Source organism: Bos mutus, chromosome 21, assembly GCF_027580195.1.
Source record: "Bos mutus isolate GX-2022 chromosome 21, NWIPB_WYAK_1.1, whole genome shotgun sequence".
Taxonomy (NCBI): Eukaryota; Metazoa; Chordata; class Mammalia; order Artiodactyla; family Bovidae; genus Bos; species Bos mutus.
In genome coordinates, this window is record NC_091637.1 from 32,419,204 (window position 1) to 32,444,111 (window position 24,908).

The following is a 24,908-nucleotide window of genomic DNA, read 5'->3' on the forward strand; positions in this document are numbered from 1 at the left end:
GCCGTTTGCCGGAGGCAGAAATCAAACCAGGTCCCTACCATTGCCAAGCTCACAGCCGACTAACGGGCTGTAATCAAGGTTTCCAGTGTTCTAAGGAAACCTTGAACTGAAATGGGGAGGGGACGATTGAGACTTAGGGATCCGCGGGCGGGTGAGGAGGAGCAGTCATTCAGGGCAACTTGCATTGCCCGTATAAGCACGGGCACGGGAGTGGAAGTGGACTGCAGCTGGACCCTTAAGGACTGTGCGGATCTGGGGGAGGCGACAGGACGCAGGCGCTGGAGGAACTTGAATGCCCGGGCACGAGATCGGAGTTCCTGTTGTTAGCCGAAGAAACCTGGAGCAGCTTGTGCCAGGGAGTGAGGCCTCGGCCCAGCCAAGTCACCTTGCAGGCGGGTCACAACACAGGAGGAGAAGGCGGACCCCAAATCCGAGCGGACTGGAAAATACCCGGCCGTTGAGGACGGAAGTAACCGCAAACCTGTGACCGAATCCCCGAGTAACTCCCAGAGTTCTCAACGGCGAGAGGAGCCGGAAACTACCAGCGCGAGGTGGGTGGGCCCGGCGGCGGCCAAGGGGGCGGGGCTGGCTCTCTCACGGCAGCTGATTGGTCGGCCCGGCGGTGGTGGAGGCTGCGCGTGGAATCGTCACCTCGGCCTGGTGAGTCCTGAGTTCGAGTCTGGGCCTCGTCGGCTCAGGAATTGTCCCTAGGCTCCCGGCCGTGACTCCCTCGGGCCGGCTTCACGCTCCCGGCCTCCCGAGGCATGGTCTGGGTTGGGGCGCCGAGCGAGACCGGGGCCTCTCCTTGGGCGGGGTTCAACTCTCAAGTTCCCGGCTGTCTAGCCAGGACCCCTCGGGGTACTTTTGTGGGGGAAGGACGAGTCATGCACTCGTCCACAGAGAAAAACAGTGCGGGGATGTGGCGGGGAGGACTGTCGAGTGGAGCAGGTAGAGGCCCCCGAACTGAAGCCCAGTGGGAGACGCCGAGGAGGCCCAAATCCTGGTCTGGGGGATTCGACGCGGGGGTCCCTGGAGGGGGAGGGAAAGGAGGAAGGAGCCGTGGCGGGGAACACGCGGGGTCTGGAGCTCGGAGGGGAGGTCTGAGCTGGTCGGAAATTGAGAGTGAGAGGGTGAATGGAGATGGAGGATGAGACCGCCAAGTCATCTCCATCCGAAGAATGGGTTGAAAGAGCAGGAGCTAGCCAAGGACAGCCATAAAAGCGTGGTACAGGGGAGCGGGGGGGGTGGGGTGGGGTGGGGTGGGGGTGGGGGAGGGGAGTCGCCCCACCCCAGTGTACAACGCATCAATTTTAAGGATTTTATAGTTCTTGGCAGAGAGTGAGCCCACACCACGATAAGGCATGATGAGGCCTAATAAATGTATTTTTGGTTTGGTCATTACTTGGTAAACCGAAGACATAATGAATATTTAAAATTTTTTATTATGGAAGTGTTCAGACTTACACAAAAGTATAGAAAAATACAGAAAATAGCATACAATTTAGAATCCTAAGTACTTACCACCTAGCCTCAACCATGAATGGCCACCCCCAGTTGCATAACATATGTGTGTCAGTACGCCTCAAATCCATACTGATAAACTTTAAGGTTTTTTTTGTTTTCCATTCATGTTTAGTGAGTATAAAGGTTCCATTTTTCAAGAGTAGAGAGTTCTGGAAATTGCTTGCACAACGGTGAATGTAATTAACACAGCTGGATTATACACTTAATGATTAAGTGGTAAACTTTATGTCATGTGTTTTTAACCACACACACACAAAATGTCCTTTCAAATTAGAAAAAAAAACAAAAAACTAGGGAATTCTCTGGCTGTCCAGTGGTTAGGACTTGGTGCTTTCACAGTGGGGTTCCATCCCTGGTTGAGGAACTAAGATCCCACAAACCCTGCGGTAGGCATTAAAAAAAAAACCCTAATGCTGTAAATTAAGAAATAAAATGAGTTCAAGTGTGCAGTGGAAAATAACTCGTTGCCAAGTAGAGGCGCATAGAGTGTATTTCTCACTATGGAGGCTCTGAAATGAACCTGTTGGTTTTGATGCTGAGAGGACTGGAGCTGGCCTGGGGCGGAGCTGAGCATTAGTGGTGCCCTCTGGTTTGTACCAGAACTTGAAGGGTTGGGCCAGCCCAGCTGTGTGAGTCCAGTTCTCCCAAATATTCCTGTTTTCTTCCAGTCTGAGGCACACTTTTTTTTTCCTGGCCATAGCAGCTTGTGGGATCTTAGTTCCCAGACCACGGATTGAGCCCTGGGCAGGGAAAGCAGAGTCCTAACCTTTGGACTACCAGGGAATTCCCTGAGGCGCACATTTAATCCTTGGGTAAGCGCCTGTGCCGGGCTTCTTGGGTGGCTCAATAATAAAGAATACACCTGCTAAGCAGGAGACTTGAGTTCCATCCCTGGGTGGGGAAGATCCCCTGGAGCAGGAAGTGGCAACCCACTCCAGTATTCTTGCCTGGGAAATCCCGTGAACAGAGGAGCCTGGTGGGCTACAAACAGTCCATAGGGTTGTAAAGAATCAGATTTGACTGAGCGACAAGCTTCTGTACTGCCCCATGCTTTCATTCAGGGAAGGGTGAGTGAAGTGTGAAGTCGTCTCTTTCCGCTCCCATTCTTGAGGGTTGCCCTTGGTGGTCTGTCTGTAGTGTGACATCCACCCTCTGTCTCCCAAATGTGCCACGGGTTAGTCCTTTACACTCTTAGGGCAGCTGGTGTTCACTGAACTGGGAGGTGGCCTTCCATATTCTAGTTCTTTTCCAAGTGAGTCCTGCATATGTGACCTTGAAACTTTGCTTCTGCCTGCCCCAAACAAACATACAAAACAAACTACAGACCAAGAAAGTAACTGCCAGGTTTGGGTTTTTGGCTCCTTGTCTTCCTCCCAGGGCTTCAGAACCAGCACTTCTCCTGGAGCTCGATTTTCTTGATGTGAGTTCGCATTTATTAGAAAACTAAACAGCCCATCAAACTGCATCTGAAATTACTTTTTAAAAAATTGTCTTAAAAAGACAATTACATTAGTTATCGAAAAACAGATTTTTAGAACTATTCAGGAAAAAACTAGATACTTGATCACGTCACTGAATGTCAGTGATAGTAAGAAGGAATTAGTGACAAGATCCTTGGTGAATGATGACAAAGAGCAAAAATTAGATTCAGTCACCAGGTGGATTTGCTTAGTGATTGATGTTGAAGTTTATACACTCAGAACTATCAAAATGACCATTATTAAAATATCTGTGAGGGAAAAAGTTTTTGCTCATATGTAACTCACCCTTTAATTTCCTTTTTTCCCCAATGGAAATAATTGTGATTTTGGATTAAGTGAGGTTTCTTAGGAATGTAGCCATCATGTTACATCATAACTGCCTGTACCCAGGAGGTGATACAAAATGAATGAACCATTTTCTTATGTTTTCCTTTGTAGGGAAGATGGAAGAACTGAGTCAAGCCCTGGCTGGTAGCTTTTCTGTGTCTCAAGATCTGAACAGCACAGCCGCCCCACACCCCCGCCTGTCCCAGTACAAGTCCAAGTACAGTTCCTTGGAGCAGAGTGAGCGGCGGCGCCAGTTACTGGAACTGCAGAAATTGTAAGAGATGTTTTAACTCCTTAGCTTCTCTCTGTAGGCTGGCAGCTGTGAACCACACAGGAGGCTCCAGGCTTGTCTCTACAGAACCCCCTTCAAAGTGGACCCTTTGTAGATTGTTCTTGCTCACAAGGTCGGGAGGTATAAATCCTGGCAGAGGTAGACATCCTTGACATCCAGAGCTTGGGAAAAGATGAGGAAGTAGAAAGAGACTGAAGTTTGAAAGCAAAAGCTCAACTATCTGGTTAACTTTTTCTTTTCTTTTTTCCTGGCAGCAGTACTGAGCTTTGCAGTTTAAGGGCTTATGAAAGTCACGCCCAGACTTCCATTCCCCACATTCCCTGTGTGGCTTCTCCTGCACTCTGACTTCTGGCTTTGGTTGGTGTGGGCTTCCTGTCTTCCTTCAGCCCAGATGTTTCTGTGGAACCCTTGGGAGTTCCAGACAAATAATTCCACAGGGAATCTGAGGAAATGTCTTCCATACACTTCAGTCTCAGTGCCAAGCTGAGCAAACAGGGAAAGAGAGTTTATAGAATAGCGAGCGTTTGAGGCTGGGCTGCTCTGAAGGCGAGGCCTGTCCTTTTATTCTCGGTGCAACACAGGCCTCCTCTGGGTAAGGAATTAAGGATTAGGAGAAACTGTCAACAGCTGCAGTTTCGATGCAGTCTCCATTTTGCCCACTGCTTCCTCGCTAGACGTGTGTAGCAGAGATGGTTCCCTGGGGCTTCTGGGTTGCTTGCAGATTACATTCTCAGATCGCTCCTTCTCCATAACCTCCACAGTTAATTAATTGTGATTAATTAGTTTGGAATAGATAATACATTCATATGGTTCAAAATTCACAATACATAAAAGAGTACATGGTGAAAAATCTGTCTTCTAGACATCAAGTTCCTTTCTCTCTCTCACTCTTTTTTTTTTTGGTCATACTGAGCGGCTTGCAGGGTCTTAGTTCCCTGACCCGGGATTGAACCTAGGCCCACAGTGGTGAACATGCCTAGTCCTAACCACTGGACTGCCAGGGAATTTCCCACATCTTATAGTATACTTGTTACAGCTGATGAATAAATGTTGATACATTATTATTAGATTTCCTTAGCTCTTCTAAGTGGTCTTTTTTGAAAGTTAGGAGAGATGCATTGCTGTTCCTCAGAAAGCCACAGAAGCTGTACCTGTCTCAGACTTCTCACTGCATCCCAGCGTTTCCTCCTTGCAGTCCCTGAGAGCCTTCAGACTGATGTCTGCCAGGCAGAGAAGTGTCAGCTCTCACCTACGTGGAGATGGGCGTCTAGGGCGGAGTGGGAGGGAGTGGGATCAGCCACTAGCAAAACTTGAAAATTCCTTTAAATATTGTACTTTGCTTGTTCCTAGGAAACTCTGAAGAAAGCCGAGTGTGCTTAAACTGGGTTTCCTATTTAGGATCTGTGAGGAGGTGGTCACTAGTTAAGGCTTACAAAGGAAATTCTATCATCTCTTACTCCCACCACAATTTCCAAATTGCTCCTGAATTTAGAGACTTTGAATTACATCTGTCACATTGTAGGGTGTCTTCCTGTGAGACATAAAGACCTGGCCTTATGCCTTTTTTTCCCCCCTCAGAAAACGTCTGGATTATGTGAACCATGCCAGAAGACTGGCTGAAGATGACTGGACGGGGATGGAGAGTGAAGAAGAAGAAGAAAAGAAAGATGATGAGGAAATGGACGTTGACACTGGCAAGGAGTTACCAAAACGCTATGCTAATCAAGTGAGTGGTCCAGAGAAGATTAGGTGTAGCTGGTCCTGCTCCATTTACTGTGCAGTCAGAGCTCTTTACTTACCATGAACAGAGAGGAACGAGATAGGAAGAACAGGAACTGCGTTGAAAGTGCTGATGTAGAGAACATTTCCGAGATGAAGAGATGGCTTACAGCTCTGTGTGCTGATGGGTGTCGCTGATGGAATCTGCATAGTGGGTTTCAGAATCATCACCCCATGCTGTTAGCAAAGGCTTCTGACCTGCTGCCAAAACCCGCTGAGCTATTGATATGCTAGTTGATTCCATTCTTGTCTTTCTTTACTAGTCATTGTACAGATGTTTTGGATTAGGCCTGCCCATCCCAGCACTGTGCCCCACCCCTCCCCCCAGGTTAGTAATCTTTCTCAAGTGGTGGACTAATATGCCAGTCTTGGACCTTTACATTCAGGTGGTTGGAGGTTGGAAGTACAGCTGCCCTTGAACACTGGGAACTGCCCAGCACCCCCAGGCTAGCCAGCTGAGGTTGAGACCACTATAACAGACACTACGGCAAACTTGACTTAGTGCCCTGCTGATTCCAGAGGAGAAGCCACTGTGGCTTGTGGTGCCATAGGGGAGGCAGGCATGGAGACTGTCCAGTGCTCTAGGCAACCCAGGTATTCCAGAGGTAGGGCATGTATCTGAGTGGGGCCAGGGGTCTACCCTGCTATTGCATACTTCTCTCTGTAACCCGAGTGTCTTGTCACCTCAGCGTCCTCTCCTACTTTTAGAATATGGTTTCTGGGTACACACACTCCCATTCTCTTTCTCTGCCTCAAATATAGCACAGACGACGTCTTCCGTGACAAAGTACAGTTGAGTTCTATTGAACTTTGTGCAAGGAACTTGTGCAAGCCTTGTACATGCAGAATCTTAGTTCCAGGGATCAAACCTGTGCAGTGGAAGCATGACTCTTAACCACTGGACCACTGGGCAAGTCCCCAGCAAACATTGTTGAAGGCCCTGTTCTTTGTTAAGCTAGGCTATGCTCAGAAAGTACACATGGGCTGGAAATAGCCCGTGCAATAGCCCAGTAAGTGTAGAGTATATTTTTTTTTTTTTTTTTCAGTAAGAAAGTGATATTAACTTCCAGCAGGGAAGGAAGCAGGGTTTCAAAATCAGGAAAAGGTTAATGAAAGAGAAGACAGCTTTGAATCGTGGGTAGGACAGGCAGAGGTACAGAGTATTTCAGGGTGTTTCAGGCAGCACAATAAGGCTGAACAAGAGCCCAGAGGTGGGAGAGGAATATATGATGTGTTCAGGAGGGATGTACAGAGGGTATGTGTGGATGGAGCAACATAGGGTTGGGGGTGGTATATAGCAGAAATATGTACAGGGATTTAGACTCTGGCCTAGACTGTGAGGAAGCACTGAGAATTTTTGAGCCAGGGGCAGAGGTGGGACTTCATGGGATGACTGCCACATCAGTGTGTAGAAAGGCCTGGAAGAGAGAGATTGTGGTAGGGAGCTAGGTTTGCTAAAAGAGCTGATGGTGAGTTTATTGAGGGCAGTAAAAGTGTGTCTGGCTTTTTTCATTTAGCAAAAGGATTCATTTATGTTGCAGCATGTGTCAGAACTTCATTCCTTTTCAAGTAATATTTTGTTGTATAGATATACCACATTTGTTTTTCCATCCATCAGTTGATGGCCATTTGAATTGTTCCACTTTGGGGCTATTATGAATATTGCTGCTATGAATATTTGTTTACCATGTTTTTGTGAGGACATACGTTTTCATTTCTATTGGATATATACCTGGGAGGGAGTCACTAGGCCGTATGATAACTCTGTGTTTAGCCTTTTGAGGAACTGCCAGACTGTTTTCCAAAGTGATTATACCATTTTACATTCCCATCAACGATGTGTGAGAGTTCGTTTTTCCGCATATTTGCCAATACTTGTTATGGTCCAGCGTTTTGATTTAGCCATCCTAGTGGGTGTGAAGTGCTGTTCCATAGTTTTGATTTGCATTTCTCTAGTGACTAATGATGTTGAGCTTCTTTTCATGTGTTTATTAGCCAGTATCTTTGGAGAAATGTCTGTTCAAATTCTTTGCCTATATGAAAGTGGAGTTATTTGTCTTCTGTTATTGAGTTGTAAGAGTTCTTTATAAGTTCTGTGTGAGATACATCTTTATAAGTTCTGTATGAGATACATGATTTGCAGATATTTTCCATTATGTGGGTTGTCTTCACTTTCTTTTTTATTTTATTTTATTTTTAAACTTTACAATATTGTATTAGTTTTGCCAAATATCGAAATGAATCCACCACAGGTATACATGTGTTCCCCATCCTGAACCCTCCTCGCTCCTCTCTCCATTGTCTTCACTTTCTTAATATTTTTGGTAGCACAGAAGTTTTACAGCTTGATGTAATCTTAATTTATCTTTTGTTTTGTCATTTGTGCTTTTGATGTTGCATTACTACTGTTGTTTAAGGGATTGTTGATTATGCCTTGGATTTAAGATTGAATAACACAGAGGGAGGTGATGATATTATTAATAGGGCACAGAATGCAGAAGGGGAAGGGTGGGTGTTTCAGGGATGGGAAGTACTTAGGGTACAGAAGGGAGTGAATTCTGTTTTGGATATGCTGAGTTTAAGGTACAGAGAGGACCAGCAGAGAAAGAGATACCAAGTGGACAGCTGGAAATACAAAATTGGAGCAAAGGAAAGAATTCTGGAGATGAAAAAGAAGAGAATTAGGAGGCATCTTCTTTGGAATGACAAGTAAAGCTACAGAAGTAGATGAGATTCACCCCAACAGGGGATAGCATCTAAGAGGAAAAGAAAAGGGGGACCTAAAACAGCCCTCTGAAGATTATTTACATGTTTGGGAGAGTGTGTGGAGGACTGTTTGGAGGAAAAACAGAAAAGTGGTGTGTCACGGAGCCAAGGAAGCATGTGTCAAGGAGAATACGACTGGCAGCATCGCACCAGGTGCGGAGGAAGGAGGGGGACATGAGGGAATAGAGATGCTCAGCTGCGGGGAGGTCAGGCAGGGATGTGAGGCAGCGAATCTGGACTGAGGGTGTCAGAGTGGGTGGGAAGGCAGCAGCAGGAAATATGAAGTATTCATAGTTAAAGAGAAAGTGGAAGAGCTTAATAGAAATGTAGAGTATAAAGTTTTATTTTTGCCTTGGATTTGAGGATTAGGGGTTGTGTATTTTGTGGCCTACAGGGAAGGAGAGATGGGAGAGACGATAGATTCAGTGGGAGGGATTACCTGATAGGTGGTATCAATGGGAGGAACCAGTGATGAATGAAAGAGCAGATCTTTTCAAATTCCTTTTACCACAGCCTTTTTTCTTCTTTTTTTGAGGTAGATTTCCTTACATCTTTTGGTGTAGTATTTGGGTCAGTAGTTTGGGACTTGATCCAGTTTAGAGCATCTCAAGGTAAAGGATTTTATTCATCTCTGAGGTATAATCCCTAGAACATAATGGTGTGATAAAGGTAGTTGGGGGGACAAAGTAAGGAAAGAAAGAGGGTTGCATCCTCCAGTATAGTAGGTGAGGTAGTAAGAATGTATATGGATGCAGATAATGAAGGTGAGAAGTTAAAGTTCAGGGTGAACAGGAGATGAGTTGATTACTAAGAGCGAGTGAGGTGGAGGCTCCACTGTCGGTTTTCTGTTCTCATTCTTTTACGTGTATTTTCATTATAATATGTACATGCAGTGAAAGTGTTAGTCACTCACTCCTGTCCGACTCTTTGCAGCCCGTGGACTGTAGCCCTCCAGGCTCCTCTGTCAGTGGAGTTCTCCAGGCAAGGATACTGGAGCAGGTTGCCATTTCCTGTTCCAGGGGATCTTTCTGACCCAGCAATTGAACCTGGGTCTCCTGCCTTGCAGCAGATTCTTTACCATCTGAGCCACCAGGGAAGCCATATATATATATTTCTTTTCCTTTTAATATTTATTTATTTGCTGCATCGAGTTCTTAGTTGTCAGGCAGGATCTTTAGTTGCATCCATCTTGTGGGATCTTCCCTAACCAGGGATTGAACCTGGACCTCTTGCATTGGGAAGGAGAAGTCTTAGCCACTGAACCAGCAGGGAAGTCCCAGGACATAAATTCTTTGTCACTGTAAACACAGGAGCAGCACACTCCTGTTGACAGTTTTTTGTTTGTTTGTTTTTTTAATTTGTGGGAAATTGCTTTACAATGTTGTGTTGGTTTCTGCCATACAACAACTCGAATCGTCATAATTATATATATATCGCCACCCTCCCTCTTGAGCCTCCCTCCTACCCCCATCCCACACCTTTGGATCATCACAGCGCCAGGTGGGGCTCCCGTGTTAAATATTCATGGCGGCTTCCCACCACTGTCTCTTTTACACACGATAGTGTGTGTGTCAGCGCTGGCTCTCAGTTCATCCCGTCTTCACCTTTCGCCATTCTCACCACAAGTCCATTCTCTACTCGGATCATCAGCCTCGTTCACTTTCAACACCATTTTTTGTGTTCCCAGTTAATGCTGTCAGAGTGGTTAATTGACGTCCCTTCAGATTTGGGGCAGGAATGGATTGTGGTCGTGTGCCCTGTTGGAAAAAGATCCCTTATCGTGGCTTCCCAGGTGAGTAGCCGCTCCCACGCGTGTGCCAGCGTGCCTGGCCTGCAACTTGAGGGGTTCTCTGCACGCTCTGTGTTCCTTATCTGTCAGGCAGCTGTGCCCGCCCAGGGATTGAAACGCTTTCCTGCGGGAGGGATTTGGTGAGAGCCATCCTTGGACGGATGGCACCTGTGCAGAGTGTGGAAACAAAAAGGGGAGGAGACCTTGATGCCTGATGTAACTGCCTTTCCCCACAGGGTCTTACCAGTGCCTACACCAAGAGTGGCTACTGTGTCAACACGTTTCCTTCCCTTCTGCCAGGAGGCAACAGGCGAAACTCAACAACAGAGAAAGGTGCCTACGTAAAGTTGTCTGTTTTTTAAGTTTTATAATCAGTAAGAGACAGTGCTCGGTTACTTGCCTAGTTGTTTTAAAGACCCACTTTGAAAGAACACCTTTGGAACTGTACAAAGATACTGTTCTGCCCACTGGGCTCTCCTTCAAGGTCAGGCCGCCTCAGTTGCAGAATAGTTGCCACTTGTGAGGCCTGCTGAATTAAACCCCTGAATTAAAGTCAGTGTACCTTTCCCACAGAGAAGGCAATGGCACCCCACTCCAGTACTTTTGCCCGGAAAATCCCATGGATGGAGGAGCCTGGTGGGCTGCAGTCCATGAGGTCGCTAGAGTTGGACACGACTAAGCGACTTCCCTTTCACTTTTAACTTAACTGAATTAAAGTCAGTGTACCTTTCCCACGGAGAGGGAAATGGCAACCCACTCCAGTGTTCTTGCCTGGAGAATCCCAGGGACGGGGGACCTGGTGGGCTGCCGTCCATGGGGTCGCACAGAGTCGGACACGACTGAAGCGACGCAGCAGCAGCAGCAGCAGCAGCAGCACTTTCCCATGGACTTCGTCACAAGGTGACAGGTGTGATTTTCTGGGGAAAGGTCCCTCAGAAGACCAAGTGTAACATACAGTAAGCTGTTTCTGGGGCTTCCTGCCAAATTCCCTTTTCTCCTTTATCTTTGTCCTCATCTTAGCTTCTCCCTCCCACCTGGGCCCAGGCAAGGAGACTAAAGGTTAAATAACTTGCCTGCGGTCATTCAGCGAGGAGTTGGCAGAGCTGGGCCTACACAGTTCTCTTGTCTCTACCGGCTCAGGCTCCCTTAGTGCTTCCTGCTGTCCTCTGTCCTGAGCCCAGATCCCTCCGTTTTTTTTTTTTCACTCTGGCCTGAAATGGGCCCTCCCCTGCCCCCCGCCCTGTTATTTCAGTCCTCTGATCCCACCAGACTATTTGTATCCTATTTGTTCGTGAAGCATGTCCTGATGTTCCAGTCCCCTTTTCCTGGAACTCTCGTTTATCTTGGTTTGGGCTACACATTGCAGCGCTGGGTTTTCTCCTCTTCGATCACTTTATCTCCTTAACTGGACTATAACTTCCCTAAAGGCAGGGAGGACTTACAGTTAATACTCCCCACAGAACGCAGTACCTATGATGGGAACTCAAAAGTAATCGTCAACTAAAATGGAAGGTTACTTGCCTTCAAACTTGAGCTTCTCTTAAACCTTACCTAAAGGTTCAGAGATCCCATGTGGCATGGCCTTGACCCCTCCTATACTCACACACCTCAGGCCACCTTTGGGCTATACCAGGCGGCCAGAAAAGGCTGTGAAGACTTTGTCCCTTAGTGCTGGGCCTTCCTGGGATCACTGAGGGTTGTTGGATGTGGTTCCCAAGCCCCGAAGATGGGGCTCCCTAGATTATGGTGGAGGGAGCCCTGATGGGAACCCTGTACTGACTTTCTGCCCACAGACTACACCATTCTGGACTGCATTTACAGTGAGGTGAACCAAACCTACTACGTTCTGGACGTGATGTGCTGGCGGGGACACCCGTTTTATGACTGCCAGGTGAGGACTGACGCTCGCCTCATGTCTTCTCCTGCTTTCTCCTCTTTTCCCAGGAAAGTGGCTCAGCACGTGGGTTTAGTCCGTGACCAGCTTCTTGGTGTTCACAGGATGTGGTATATCAAGAACATCACCTAATGTTCCTTGCATCTTTGAGTGTGTTTTAAATTAGCTTCATTTCTAAAAAGAGGTAGGAGGAACTAAGGGAAGCATAGCCATTCTCTAGGGGAGGAAGGAGAAACAGAGCGGAGGGATAGGCTGGGGCTTCGTGGAAGCTGTAGCCACCCCTCTCTCCAGAGTGTGGGAGGCTTGCTGGCAGGGAAGACTGCAGGTGGCGGGGATGCTGCCTCGTGCAGGCGGCACCAGGAGAGAAGGTGCAGTGGTAAGCAGCACCAGGTAGACTTCTGCCACCTCTGCTCCTTGCCAGCCACATCCTGACCCTGAATGTCAAGGCCTCCTTAGTATGATGGCCACCCCCCCCAATATTCTCCCCTCAAGTTTCAGCTTCCCACAACATTTTTCTCAGATTGGTGATACTTACAAGTGACAAGCAGTCATCGAGAGAGAGGCCAGGTCTCCCCACAGGGTCTGTCTCTTCCCCCGTGCTCCCTGTCCTTGTCCCGGTTTTGTTTGTTGTTGTTTAGTCACTAAGTCATGTCCAGCTCTGTGCAATGACCAGCTTCAGGCTTCTTTGGAATTTTCCAGGCAAGCATACTGGAGTGGGTTGCCACTTCCTACTCCAGGGGACCTTCCCAACTCAGGGATTGTACCCACATCTCCTGCATTGGCAGGTGGCTTCTTTACCCCCTGAGCCACCTGGCAAGCTCTGTCCAGTTTTATAGTAGTGGGTTTTTAATGCTCCCTCTCAGCTGTTAATAGTTTATCATTGTAGTTCTCAATGTGTGGCCTCAGAAAGTTGTTCAAAATGCAGATTCTTCAACCTCTTGAATCAGAAATTATGGGCATGGGGCTTATGTTTTAATAAGCCTCCAGGTGATCCTCACAGAGGCCCAAGCATGCGAATCACAGGTTATCACCATAGGCTGCTTCTTTCCATAGCCATTACCCCAACCTAGGTTTCCAAATCATGCCAGATGGTGGTAGTTCAGAATTTTAACATGCATCTAATTCAAAAAATAATAGCCAAGACCTGCATCGCTAAGCACTTTGTGAGCATGATCTCACTGAATCCCTTACAACAACTCTAAAAGATAAGTATGTACTATTGTTTTTACTCCTGATCGTTTAGATATGAAAGCTGAGAGCCACAGATGTTAAGTACCTTGCCCAAACACAGAGCCAAGCCCCAAACTCAGAATTCACAAATTCAATCCAGGATCTATTTTTCTTTAATTCTGTTGAAGGATGTCGTAACATACATTCACAGCCTACACATTTGGTAACTAAAGCCACCTATATTTTGATAATATAAAGAAAAAAGACTGTGGGTTATTTATTTATTTATTTTTTTGGTTTTGGAAATTTGAAAAGAAAAAGAAAAGCCCCTAAATATCATCAGAAGGGTATGTATCAGAAGTAGTAGTTTATGAGAAGTTACAACTACAAAGTCGTTTCTAACCCTCAGGTAAAGTAAGACAGAGGTTAACACAGTGTGCTCTGGAGTTGCAGAGTCCTGGGCCTGTGGTAATGCTGTGTGCACCCGGGTGAGTGACACAATCTCTCTGAGCCTGAGTCCTCACCCATAAAATGGAGATAGTCATGATACAACTTGGAGAGGATGGTTGATGATTAATACGATTATGTGCGTAAGGTCCTTAGTATGGAGCCTGAGACATAGTAGGCCTTCACTGATAAATATTGGCATTACTGCTATTAATAATCCTGTTGGATTTAAGGAAAATATATCCAAAGATTTTATGACATCTTCCTGACCTTAAAGCAGTGTTTAACAGAATTGAGGGTAATGAGAGGAGGGCTTAGGTTTTCATCCATCAGGTGACTATTTTTCACAGTTTCATTGAAGTGTAACTGACATACAGCACTGTGTAAGTTCAAGGTGCACAGCACAATGATTTGACTTACATAGATGGTACAGTAAGTTAACACCCATCATCTCATATAGATACCAAAAAAAATACGAAAAAATAGTTTTTTTTTCCTTGCCATGAGAACTCTTAGGATCAACAACTCGCAACAGCTGTCACGTATACCAGGCGGCAAAGCTGACCGTAGTCACCGTGTTGCGCTTTCAGTGTCTAGCACTTATTTATCTTACAACGACATCTGTGCCTTTTGACCCTCAAGCAGATTTTTAGAATGGGGTGTTTTTGTTCATAAAACAATATTTTGTTCATGAAACAGTGAGCCTTATTTCATCTTTCCCTGTCTCTTTGGCAGACTGATTTCCGATTCTACTGGTTGCATTCAAAGTTACCAGAAGAAGAAGGACTGGGAGAGAAAACCAAGCGCAATCCAGTAAGGCCTGGTGCTAGGACTGCAGAGTTCGTTCTGGGGATCAGTTTGGAGTGCTCTGTTGTCTGAATTCAATCATTATGGATAAAATTATCTTTATTTTGTCTTTTTGAGGCAGCATGGCATAGTGGGAAAAGTATGGACTTAATAGTTATCCAGATTCCAGTTTTGGCTTTTAACAATTATTTGGTTAAGTTAATATCTTCACTTGGCTTTCATTTCTTCATCTGTTTAACAGGGTTAATAACACCTACCTTACAGAGCTGTTCTGTGAACCAAATGATGTAAATGTGCAAGTCTTTCTAGTGAGCACTCAATAAATAGCAGTTGATAGAAAATGCTAATACCTTCTTTTATTAATAATGCTATTTAGGATGCTAGTACGGTGGTTCTCAAACTATAGGTTGCATCCATAGCCACTGGAGGCTTGTTGAAATTCAAGCTCCTGGGCTTCACCCCCAGAGTTTCTGATTCAGTAGGTCTGGGGTAAAGCCTGAGAGTGCATTTCTAACAAGTTTCCCAGTGAAATTGATACTGCTGGTCCATGGACCACACTTTGAGAACCCCTGCTTTTATATCTGAGCTAAGAGTGACCTCATCTAGTGAGTTCCCTCTTTTTATAGATGAGGATGCAGGCTCAGAGAGAGGGTGCTGCCTTCCCCAAGGTCCCACGGTCCAGGATGATAGCCCAAGTGTCTTTGCTGTTCCTTCAGGGATTAAACACAGGACGGCTATTTTCATTGCGTTTTATTTGTTAAGCTCTATAGACTGGCATTTGCTTGGGTTGCTTACAGCATTTTTAAAGGCAACTAGATAGCCAGTTACAGGACATTAAATGGAGCCAGTACTTCAGTGACATTGTCAATAAGGCCCAGAAAGAACACGGGCGCTGCTTCCTCTGAGACGCTGGTCTGTGTGCTCTGCGTGTACTGTCTCGCTGAGTCTGCCTGACAACCCTGTGCAGTAGATGCTTTTATTATCCCTTTTTATAGACAGGAAAATGGAGGCATATGGAGATTAAATGATGGACAGAGGTGCACTTCAGACCCAAGCAATCTGACTGAGAGGTTGTCATAATCCTCATCACTTTGTTATGTTGCTTTAGTATAAAATTTTTTGCTGTTGTGGCATTTCACCAGCACTTCGTTTGGGGTAGCGGTCATAAGGTTGGGAGAATAACAGAATCCCCACACCTAGAACCTGGTGGTTCAGTCTTGACCATATGTTAAAATCAACTGGAGAGCTTAAAAAACAAAAATGCTTGGGTCCCACCCCAGAGCAGTTCACTCAGAATTTCAGGGGGAGGCCTGGGCATCAGTAATTTTTAAGAGTTTCCCAGATGGTTCTCCTGTAAAAAACAAGGTTGAGAATTCTATGCCTAGTAATTCAGAGGACAGGTAGAGGGGGCCGGTTAGGCTGAGATTGAAAATTTTCTTCTTTGATATATTTTTAGGTCTTCAACTGCTGAAACCAGTATTGTTTGTAACATATAATAATTATTTGTTCTAATTTATGTTTCAGTTTAAATTTGTGGGACTGAAGAATTTCCCTTGTACCCCTGAGAGCCTGTGTAAGGTGCTATCTATGGACTTCCCTTTTGAGGTAACAAAACCATTGTCTTTATTGCTCTGATGTGGTTGTGGGACACAGGGAAACTCAGCTACATGGAGTCTTAAGAGTGCCTCTGACTTTGCTGTGTCAAAGCATCAGAAAAAGGGCTGAAAGCTGACTCTTGGGAAAGGATGTGCTCGTGACCCTTCAGAGTCAGGTAAGTCAGATGGCCAGAGCTGGAAGGGCCCTGAAAGGAAAGCTCATCTCACTCCCTCATTTTACAGATGGAGAAACTGAGGCCCAGAGAGAGGTGAGGGCTCCATTGCTGGGTCCTTGTGTCCTCTGTGCTATAAGCGTGAGAATCAGCCCCATGTTTGACTGCCACTGCTGATTGTGATGTAAAGGCGCTTCTGTGGCCGACAGACTACAGGGCTTTGAACTCCTAATCCTTCCTTCCTCCCACCAGCAGATGGTCCCCAGGGATGGCAGTGCATGCTGAGCAGTGGCAGGGCAGCAGAGTGACTGACTTGTCCCAGGTTGCCTAGGACCTCCAGGGTTTTAGTGCTCAACTCAGAGTCTCAGGTCCTCAGGGTCTGCTCAGCCCTGGGGCCTTTTGTCCTCCTCAGAATCTGCCTGTACCCTCTACACAGACTTCCTTTGCCCATCGTACCCTTTAAAATACTGCCTAGTCACCCACAAGTATTTGCTTGAACTGAATATAATTTTGCTAAAAGGATCACAGCTTCCCGAATAAGGAAATAGCAAAGGCTGAGCTGCCTTCATTTCTGGGAGTCAATTAAGAAGGTGGTAAGAACACCATCTTTATTTATAACCCTTATGCCCCAGTGACAATAAATGCTTTTTAGAGATGAGTCACTGAATCACAGAAAAGAAAATATGGAACTGTGGGAGGTCTTCCCGTTGAGAAAAACTGAGTTTCCCAGAATGTAGCATTCAAACAATTTAGGGGGAGGTTCAGGCAGCCAGAAATGCTGGCTGCTTGACCGCTGCTTCCCTTGCACTCAGCAGTCTGGCATCTTGGAGGGGCTTGTCTAGTTTCCCTGCTTTGTTCCCTGCATGGAGCACATCCCCCACTCCTGGGACCTCCAGGTGGTAGGAAGTACATGGAATCAGAGGAGAGAAGACCTGGGCTCAAGGTGGATTTCTCCTTCATCCTCAGTGTGTTTGGGGGATGCCCCAGAACTCCTGGAGCTGGAGCAGCCCCAACTCTCAGACACTTTCATGGTGGGTAAGAGAGTGAAATGGGGCTTTCCTGGTGGCTCAGACGGTAAAAAATCTGCCTGCAGTGCAGGAGACAGATTCCATCCCTGGGTCTGGAAGATCCCTTGGAGAAGGGAATGGCTACCCACTCCAGTATTCTTGCCTGGAACATTCCATGGACAGAGGAGCCTGGTGGGCTATAGTCCATAGGGTCGCAAAGAGTCGGACACAACTGAGTGACTAACACGCACTTCAAGAGGGTGAAATAGTGGGTAGGAAAGCACCCTGTGAACGGGAAAGTACTGTGTATGTTTCTGTATATTAGAATTTCGTTTTCTAGGCCATTTCTTCATTTAGAGAGATGCATGTCTGAGAATGAGGACTCTCTGTCATCCGGCAGTGACCCAGGAAGAAAGAACTGGACCATAGGGACGGCCGCAGTGTACATAGCTCTCCTGGAGACATGAGCCCCAGAGTCCCTTCTCATCCCAGGTTTCCTCTCTTGTAGGTGGATGGGCTTCTCTTCTACCACAAGCAGACCCACTACAGCCCTGGAAGCACTCCTCTGGTGGGCTGGCTGCGCCCCTACATGGTGTCAGATGTTCTTGGCGTAGCTGTGCCAGCCTGCCCACTGACTACCAAGCCAGAATATGCTGGCTACCAGCTCCAGCAGATTATTGAGCACAAGAAGAGCAAGAAGGAGGGCATAATGGGGAAGCTCACACCCAGGGTCTCTGAGAATGGACACTATGAGTTGGAGCACCTGTCTACCCCCAAGCTGAAGAGCCCTCCCCAGAGCCCCAACCACCCGGAGAGCCTCATGGAGAACTAGGCAGGGCAGCCTCCTCTGGGAGCCACAGGATGGTGGTTGGCTCAGAGGAAGGCTGGGGAGGTGGACAGTCACAAGAACAAAGTGACTTCATTTTAGGGCAGACCTTCCGAAGCCATTCCAGCTGGGAAGAGCTTGTCTACTATCTGAAATGCTGGCTTTAACAGTAGGGAGGGTTCCCACATTGAGTGGTCCTCGGATTTGAGCAGCAACTCCTGTGAAAATGTATCACAGATCCACAGTGTAAATATATGTCATTCTTAAGAAGTTATTTGTGGTTCTTAAACTTTAGACTGTCAGGAATCTCCCCCACCTCCACTCCTTCAGGCTACCCAAACCATGACTGTCAAGTGTTGGCCCATTTCACTGTTTAGCGCTTAAGCATTCTGCTGAGTTTCTAGTTGCTGCTGTTGGTAACGTCATTTTCTAAAAGGTCTTACCAGGAACTGCAGTTCTTGGTATTTGAATATGTTCCCTCTTCTGAGAAGACAAGTGTGATTTTCTCTGGTTTCGACACAGCCAGAGATAAAATGCAAATAGAGTTCATTCACTGCTTCCACCAACATTTGAACATCTTCCAGAAAATAAGCCTTGTGCTAGGTCCAGGGGTGTAGAGTGGGCTGTGGTGTGGAATAGGATTTCATCCCTGCCCTTGAGCTCAGGATCCAGTGAGGAAATAAACTCACCAGCATCTAGATGGTGGGATGATGGCTTTAGTGCAGAAAGGGGGGCGGGGGAGAGTGGGAGGAGCAGAGGGAGGTTTCAGAGCTGGGCTGAGACTCAGGAGGGACAGAAATGTGCTCTGTGGACAAGGAGGGGGGAGTTTCTCACAGAAGCAGGAGTTGATGCAGTTGCATCCCTCCAGAGCTGAGCAGGACTTGCTCTGGGGCCTGAAGTTGGTTCAGCATGGCTCGAGGGTGAAGTGGGGCTGGGAAGCTGTGGGAAAGGAGGCTGGAAAGAGATGGCCCTGACCCTAAGTGGCCTGTGTGTGTAAGGTGTGTTATACAGAGGTTTTGGATTTTATATCATGGATGAAAGAGAGCTGATGAAGCGCTTTGTGCAGGCGGCATCCACTCAGATTTGTGGACGAGAGCTCTGTGGCAGCTGCGGGGGTGGAAGGCGGCCTCTAACACCAACCAGTTAGTTTCTGCTCTTTGTTCAGGAAATGTGTCCCATTTCCCATGGCCTCAATCTGCTTCCCATACTGCTTTCCACTCTTCTAGGACTTCTCTTAGTAGACAAAAGGTCTTCACTATTCCACTCCAGTGTACTAGTATCCTGCGGAGAAATGTTCAGAGGGATCCAGGTCAGATCTTGTCTGACATGCAGTTGTTTCTTTGTGTTGATCAATTCTGGGAACGGATCTGGGCAGAAGCTGTGGTTAAGCAGAGCCTAATTATACAAATTCAGCACCCCATTGGAACTAGCCTCAGTGTTGGGCTCTTAGAGGGCCACTCAGGCTGACACTGTAAAATTGGAGAAGGAAGAAACCCCCTTCCCTACCCAGTAATGACCCAGCTGGCCGCAGATTTAAGCGTGCCTACATCAGTAAGCTGCTTCCTGAATTTAGGTCAGTTCTGTAATAGGAACATCGTGTTCCCCTTGCCAAAAAGCATGTTGTAGGCTGCTTAGAGGTTTAGTCTCTGTTTAATGATCTTCTGAATGCTCTAGTTTGTGCTCTCAGCAGCCAACTGTATCATTTCAGGAGCTGTGCATGCCAGTATCAGTAGAGACTTGACCAGGCTCTGCCCAAAAATAATCGGGTCTGGAAGGACTACTTCCCTCAAAGAATGCTCTCTGGGGACAGATGCAGGAATCAAAGAACGTAGCCAAACATCACCACATACAACTTGATACTGTTAAATGGTACCTTGAAGGATGTTTCTCAGGGGTATGCCCTCATATTTTTAAATGAGCCAGTATGATTTATCAATCACTGAATAGAATGTGTCTCCTGGTCATATTTCTCTGTGAATTATGAAATCACCCCCTGCCACCCATTTCAAAGACGGTTGTGTTGTCAGTTTCTGTGATTGGATACTACTTATTTTAACGTTAACTCCAAATTTAGATTGTAGAGGAAATGGAGAAGAGAGAGGTGGGACTTAAGGACATGGTGACTCGCTAGCTGTGAAATGAAAGAAATGGACAGGAGGAGGAGGAAATGGCAACCCACTCCAGTATTCTTGCCTGGGAAATCCCATGGACAGAGGAGCCTGGCGTGCTACAGTCCATGGGGTCGCAAAATAGTCGGACATGACCGAGTCATGTCCAACAACGACAAAATGTGAATGAGTGTAAAAAGTGTGAAGTGTTGATTTGGGAGGTTTCCGGTTTTGGCAAGTAGGCAAATTTACAAATACCAAATCTGTGAAAAAGGAGGACTGAGTAATTGTCTTGCCATAAATTATGCATAAAGACATTAAGAAAAAAAAAAAGAAATGGACAGGAATCATCAGAATGATTCTTAAGTTCCTAACTTGGGTGCCTAAATGCTATTAACAAGGACAAGCATTTCAGGAAGAACATGACTGGGAGGGACTCCGGGGCTGAAGGATAATGAGCTTAGTTTGGGACAAGCCGAGTTTGAAATGAGTGGGAGAGTGACTCGTCAGTAGTCAGGCCTTAATTCAAGTCTTCATCATTTCTCTGCTGCAGCACTACCAGCGTCTCTCACCTGGGTTTCCTGCCACCAGTCTTCCCCACCTCCCCCTCAGCTCTAATCAGTCTCTGTTACAACAACTGGCAGAGTGACCCTTTGTAAAAATGCAAATCTGACCATGTTACTTCAAGGACTCCCCATGGCCTGCAGTGCACACGTGAAGCTCCTTGGCCTGCTGTGCGAGTTTCTTCATGGCCTGGCCTTAGTATGTCTGTCTCGTCTCATGGAGTACCTTGCCGCTTTTACTGCTCCTTTCTAGCCATGCTGCTTTATGGTTTAGTACAAACACGTGTTTCATACTTCTCCCCCCCAACCCCCAAGCCAGCCCTCCTCGCTCTGATTTCATCCACTTGATGAATAGACCTACCCATCTGTGTTTTTGGCTGCTCCAGGTCTTAGTTGTAGCACACGGGATCTTTTGAGTTGTAGCATGCAAACTTTTAGTTGCGGCATGTGGGGTCTAGTTCCCTGACCAGGGATCAAACCCAGGCCTCTTGTGTTGGGAACATGAAGTCTTAGCCACTGGACCACCAGGGAAGTCCCTACCTATCTACATGTTGAATAGACAAGATACCTGTTTGGAACATTACCTCTGCAGGTGGAATTAGCCATTCTCGTCTTTGTGCCCTCCCCATTCCATTACATATCTATTTCCCAAAGTTAGGATAGTCTCCAAGATTGTCCTTTGATTTGATAATTCACCAGAAGGATTCAGCACACTCACCAAAAACTGTTTGACTCCCAGTTACAGTTTATCACAGTGAAATGAAACATTTAAGTCAACCAAGGGAAGAAATGCATGGAGTGGAGTCCAGAAAACTTCCGAACAAGGATCTTGCCCACTGGTCTTCTCCCAGTAGCATCATGGACAGCTTTAAATTTCCTAGTAATTGTGTGACAAAACTCATGGAATATTGCCAACCAGAGAATCTCACCTGTACCTTGGTGTTCAAAGTTTGTTATTGAACTTGGTCATACAGACCTGGTTGGCCGACCTCATTCTCCAGCCGCTCCTGAGGTCTGGCTGATAACATGTCACATTACTGGATTATCTGGTGAGGCAAAAGATACCCATGCAAACAAAGACATTATTGTTAGTCAAGACATTCCAGCCTCTCTTTGGGCAAGGTTGAATTATTTATGACAGGCTTCCTCTATTAGATGGTAAGCACTTTGAGGTCAGGGACTTGGTTTTATTCATCTTTCAGTGCCTGGTGCCTGGCACTATGACTTGCACCAATAAATGTTTGCTGAGTGAATGAAATGATGAGCTGGAATGAGAATGCAGTCTGGAGGGGAACCCCTCCCCCCTCTCTCATGCCCAGGGCAGTGACCCTGGGGAGAAGATTGAGAGGAGGTGTGTAGGCTGCTAACAGGTGGTTGGATATGCTACAGACTTCTAAGAATAAGAACTGTATTTAACTCGTGAATGTGATTAAAAGGAGAGCCATAAAAGGGGACATCCTGGGCAGTCCAGTGTTTAAGTCCTACTGCAGAGGGTGCAAGTTCCTTGATCCCTGGTGGGGGAAACTAAGATCCTGCACTTGCCACCTGGTGTGGCCAAAAAAAAGGTCAGCCACAAAAACCACACTGCATACCTTGGAGGAGGGAAAGAAATGACCTTCCCAGCTATAGACTTCCTTTCTAACAGAGAAATCAATAAAAAGCTCAGCTGGTAAAGAATCCATCTGCAATGCAGGAGACCCCAGTTCGATTCCTGGGTCAGGAAGATCCGCTGGAAAAGGGAGAGGCTACCCACTCCAGTATTCTTGGGCGTCCCTTGTGGCTCAGCTGGTAAAGAATCCACCTGCAATGTGGGAGACCTGGATTCAATCCTTGGGTTGGGAAGATCCCCTGCAGGAGGGAACAGCTACCCACTCCATTATTCAGTTCCATGAAGTGTATAGTCCGTGGGGTCACAAACAGTCGGACATGACTGAGTGACTTTCACTTATATATGTATTTAATTTATTTTAGGCTGCGTTGAGTCTTCATTGTTGCGCTTGGGCTTTCTCTAGTTGTGGTCGGGGCTTACTCTTCACTGTGATCACAGGCTTCTCTCTGTGGTGGCTTCTCTTGTTGCAGAGCATGGGCTCAGTAGTTGCAGCTCCCAGGCTCTAGAGCACAGGTCAGCATTTGTGGTGCACAGGCTTAGTTGCTCCATGGCATGTGGGATCTCCCTGGACCAGGGATCGAATGTCCGCTGCATTGGCAGGTGGAGTCTTAACCACTGGACCACCAGGGAAGCCCAAATGTGTCTTTTTGAATTATGATTCTCTCTGGATATATGCCCAGTAGTAGGATTGCTGGGTCACATGAGAGTAGTTCTATTTTTAGTTTTTGAGGGAACCTCCATAGTGGCTGTACCAGTTTATATTCCCACCAACAGTATAGGAGGGTTCCCTTTTCTGCACACTTTTCCCAGCATTTATTGTTTGTAGATTTTTTGATGATGGCCATTCTGATGGGTTTGAGGTAACACCTAATGCGCTTTTTAGCTATCTGTATGTCTTTGGAGAAACGTCTATGTAGATCTTCCACCCATTTTTTTAAATTGGGTTGTTCATTTTTTTGATATTGAGCTGCAAGAGCTGTTTGTATATTTTACAGATTAATCCCTTGTAAGTTGCTTCATTTGCAAATATTTTCTCCTGAGGGCTGTCTCTTTGTGTTGTTGATGGTTTCCTTTGCTGTGTAAAAGTTTTAAAATTTAATTAGGTCCCATTTGTTTATTTTTATTTTTATTACTCAAGGAGGTGGGTCAAAAAAGAAAGTGTTCTGCCTATGGTTTCCTTTAAGAATTTTATAGTATCTGGCCTTACATTTAGGACTTTAATCCATTTTGAGTTTATTGAAATGGTTGAATGGCATCACTGACTCAATGCACATGAGTTTGAGCAAGCTCCGGGAGTTGGTGAAGGACAGGGAATCCTGGCATGCTGCAGTCCATGGGGTCACGAAGTGTCGGACATGACTGAGTGACTGAACTGAACTGAGTTTATTTTTGTGCATGGTGTCAGGGAGTGTTCTAATTCATTCATTCCCACGGAGTTGTCCAGTTTTCCCAGCACCGAGGATTGATGAGACTGTATTTTCTCCACTGTATATTCTTGCTGAGGCTGTTCTTAATACACTTTCACTACTGCTAGCTTCCCAGCACTCCCAGACCCCTCTACACCTCACGTCTGCCTTGTTATTAGATAGCAGACACTCTTCGGGGAAGACGGAGCAGGAGGTAAGTCACAATCAATCAGGGCCCAAGATCAAACTTCTCAGTACTTGGAGGGGGAAACAGAATTAAAAATTAATCTGGTTCTTCTTTTGATGTAAAGATTGAGTATAATAACAAAAGCCTAAGACAAAGTGGGACTCAAAAATCAGCTCATCTTACCAAAGGAACCAGTCATACGCTGGCTAAAAGCTCAAAGCTTATCAATCTTTCCTGCCCTGCATATGTGAAGGCATAAAACAAAAGATCATGCTTGCTTAAAAATATATGTTGGACTTTGCTTGTGGTCTACTGGTTAAGAATCCACCTGGCAACGCAGGGGACATGGGTTTGATCCCTGGTCCAGGAAGATCCCACATGCCCTGGAACAACTGCTGCCTGTGCTCTGGAGACTGGGAGCCGCAATGACTGAGCTCAGTTGCTGAAAGTACTGAAGCTCAAAAACCTTAGAGCCTGTGCTCCACATCAAAAGAAGCCACAGCAATGAGAAGCTTGTGTGCTACAATGGAGAGTAGCCCCTCTTCTGCAACTAGGAAAAGCCTGCCTGCAGCAACAAAGACCCAGTGCAACAAAAACTAATAAAAAAATATTTAAAAGAAGACACATGTACCCCAATGTACATTGCAGCACTATTTCCAATAGCGAGGACATGGAAACAATGTAAATGTCTATCACAGAGGAATGAATAAAGATGTGTGCATGTATATAATGGAATATTACTCAGCCGTAAAAAGGAATGGAATTTAGGTCATTTATAGAGACTGGCAAACACAGTGAAGCAAGTCAGAAAGAGAAAAACAAATACCATATATTAATACATGTGGAATATGAAAAAAATGGTATAGATGATCTTATTTACAAAGAAGAAATAGAGACACAGACATAGAGAACAAACATGGATAGCAAGGGAGAAAGGGTGGATAGGATGAATTGGGAGATTTGGACTGACTGACACATATATATATATACACTATTGATACTAAGTATAAAATAGATAACTAATGAGAACCTACTGTATAACATAGGGAACTCTGCTCAATGCTTTGTGGTGACCTAAATGAGAAGGGAATCCCCCAAAGAGGGGATATGTGTATGTGTATGGCTAATTCACTTTGCTGTAGAGCAGAAACTAACACA

At 46.0% G+C, this 24,908-nt stretch overlaps 1 protein-coding gene across 4 annotated transcripts; it reads left to right on the forward strand.

Moving 5' to 3' along the window:
• The first annotated feature begins 413 nt into the window (after positions 1-413).
• Positions 414-18,147, forward strand: SNUPN (snurportin 1). Of its 4 annotated transcripts, none has more exons than XM_070358585.1 (9): positions 414-551; positions 3,444-3,606; positions 5,203-5,350; positions 9,857-9,961; positions 10,195-10,291; positions 11,752-11,849; positions 14,205-14,282; positions 15,801-15,881; positions 17,560-18,147. In XM_070358585.1, exons 2-9 carry the CDS (start codon positions 3,449-3,451, stop codon positions 17,881-17,883), a joined length of 1,089 nt encoding a protein of 362 aa, XP_070214686.1. In that variant the 5' UTR covers positions 414-551; positions 3,444-3,448; the 3' UTR covers positions 17,884-18,147. The 4 variants fall into 4 exon arrangements, with proteins under 4 accessions (XP_070214686.1, XP_005891829.1, XP_070214685.1 ...); XM_005891767.3 differs by having other exon boundaries at positions 536-660; XM_070358584.1 differs by lacking the exon at positions 414-551 and adding an exon at positions 715-948.
• The last annotated feature ends 6,761 nt before the right edge of the window (positions 18,148-24,908 follow it).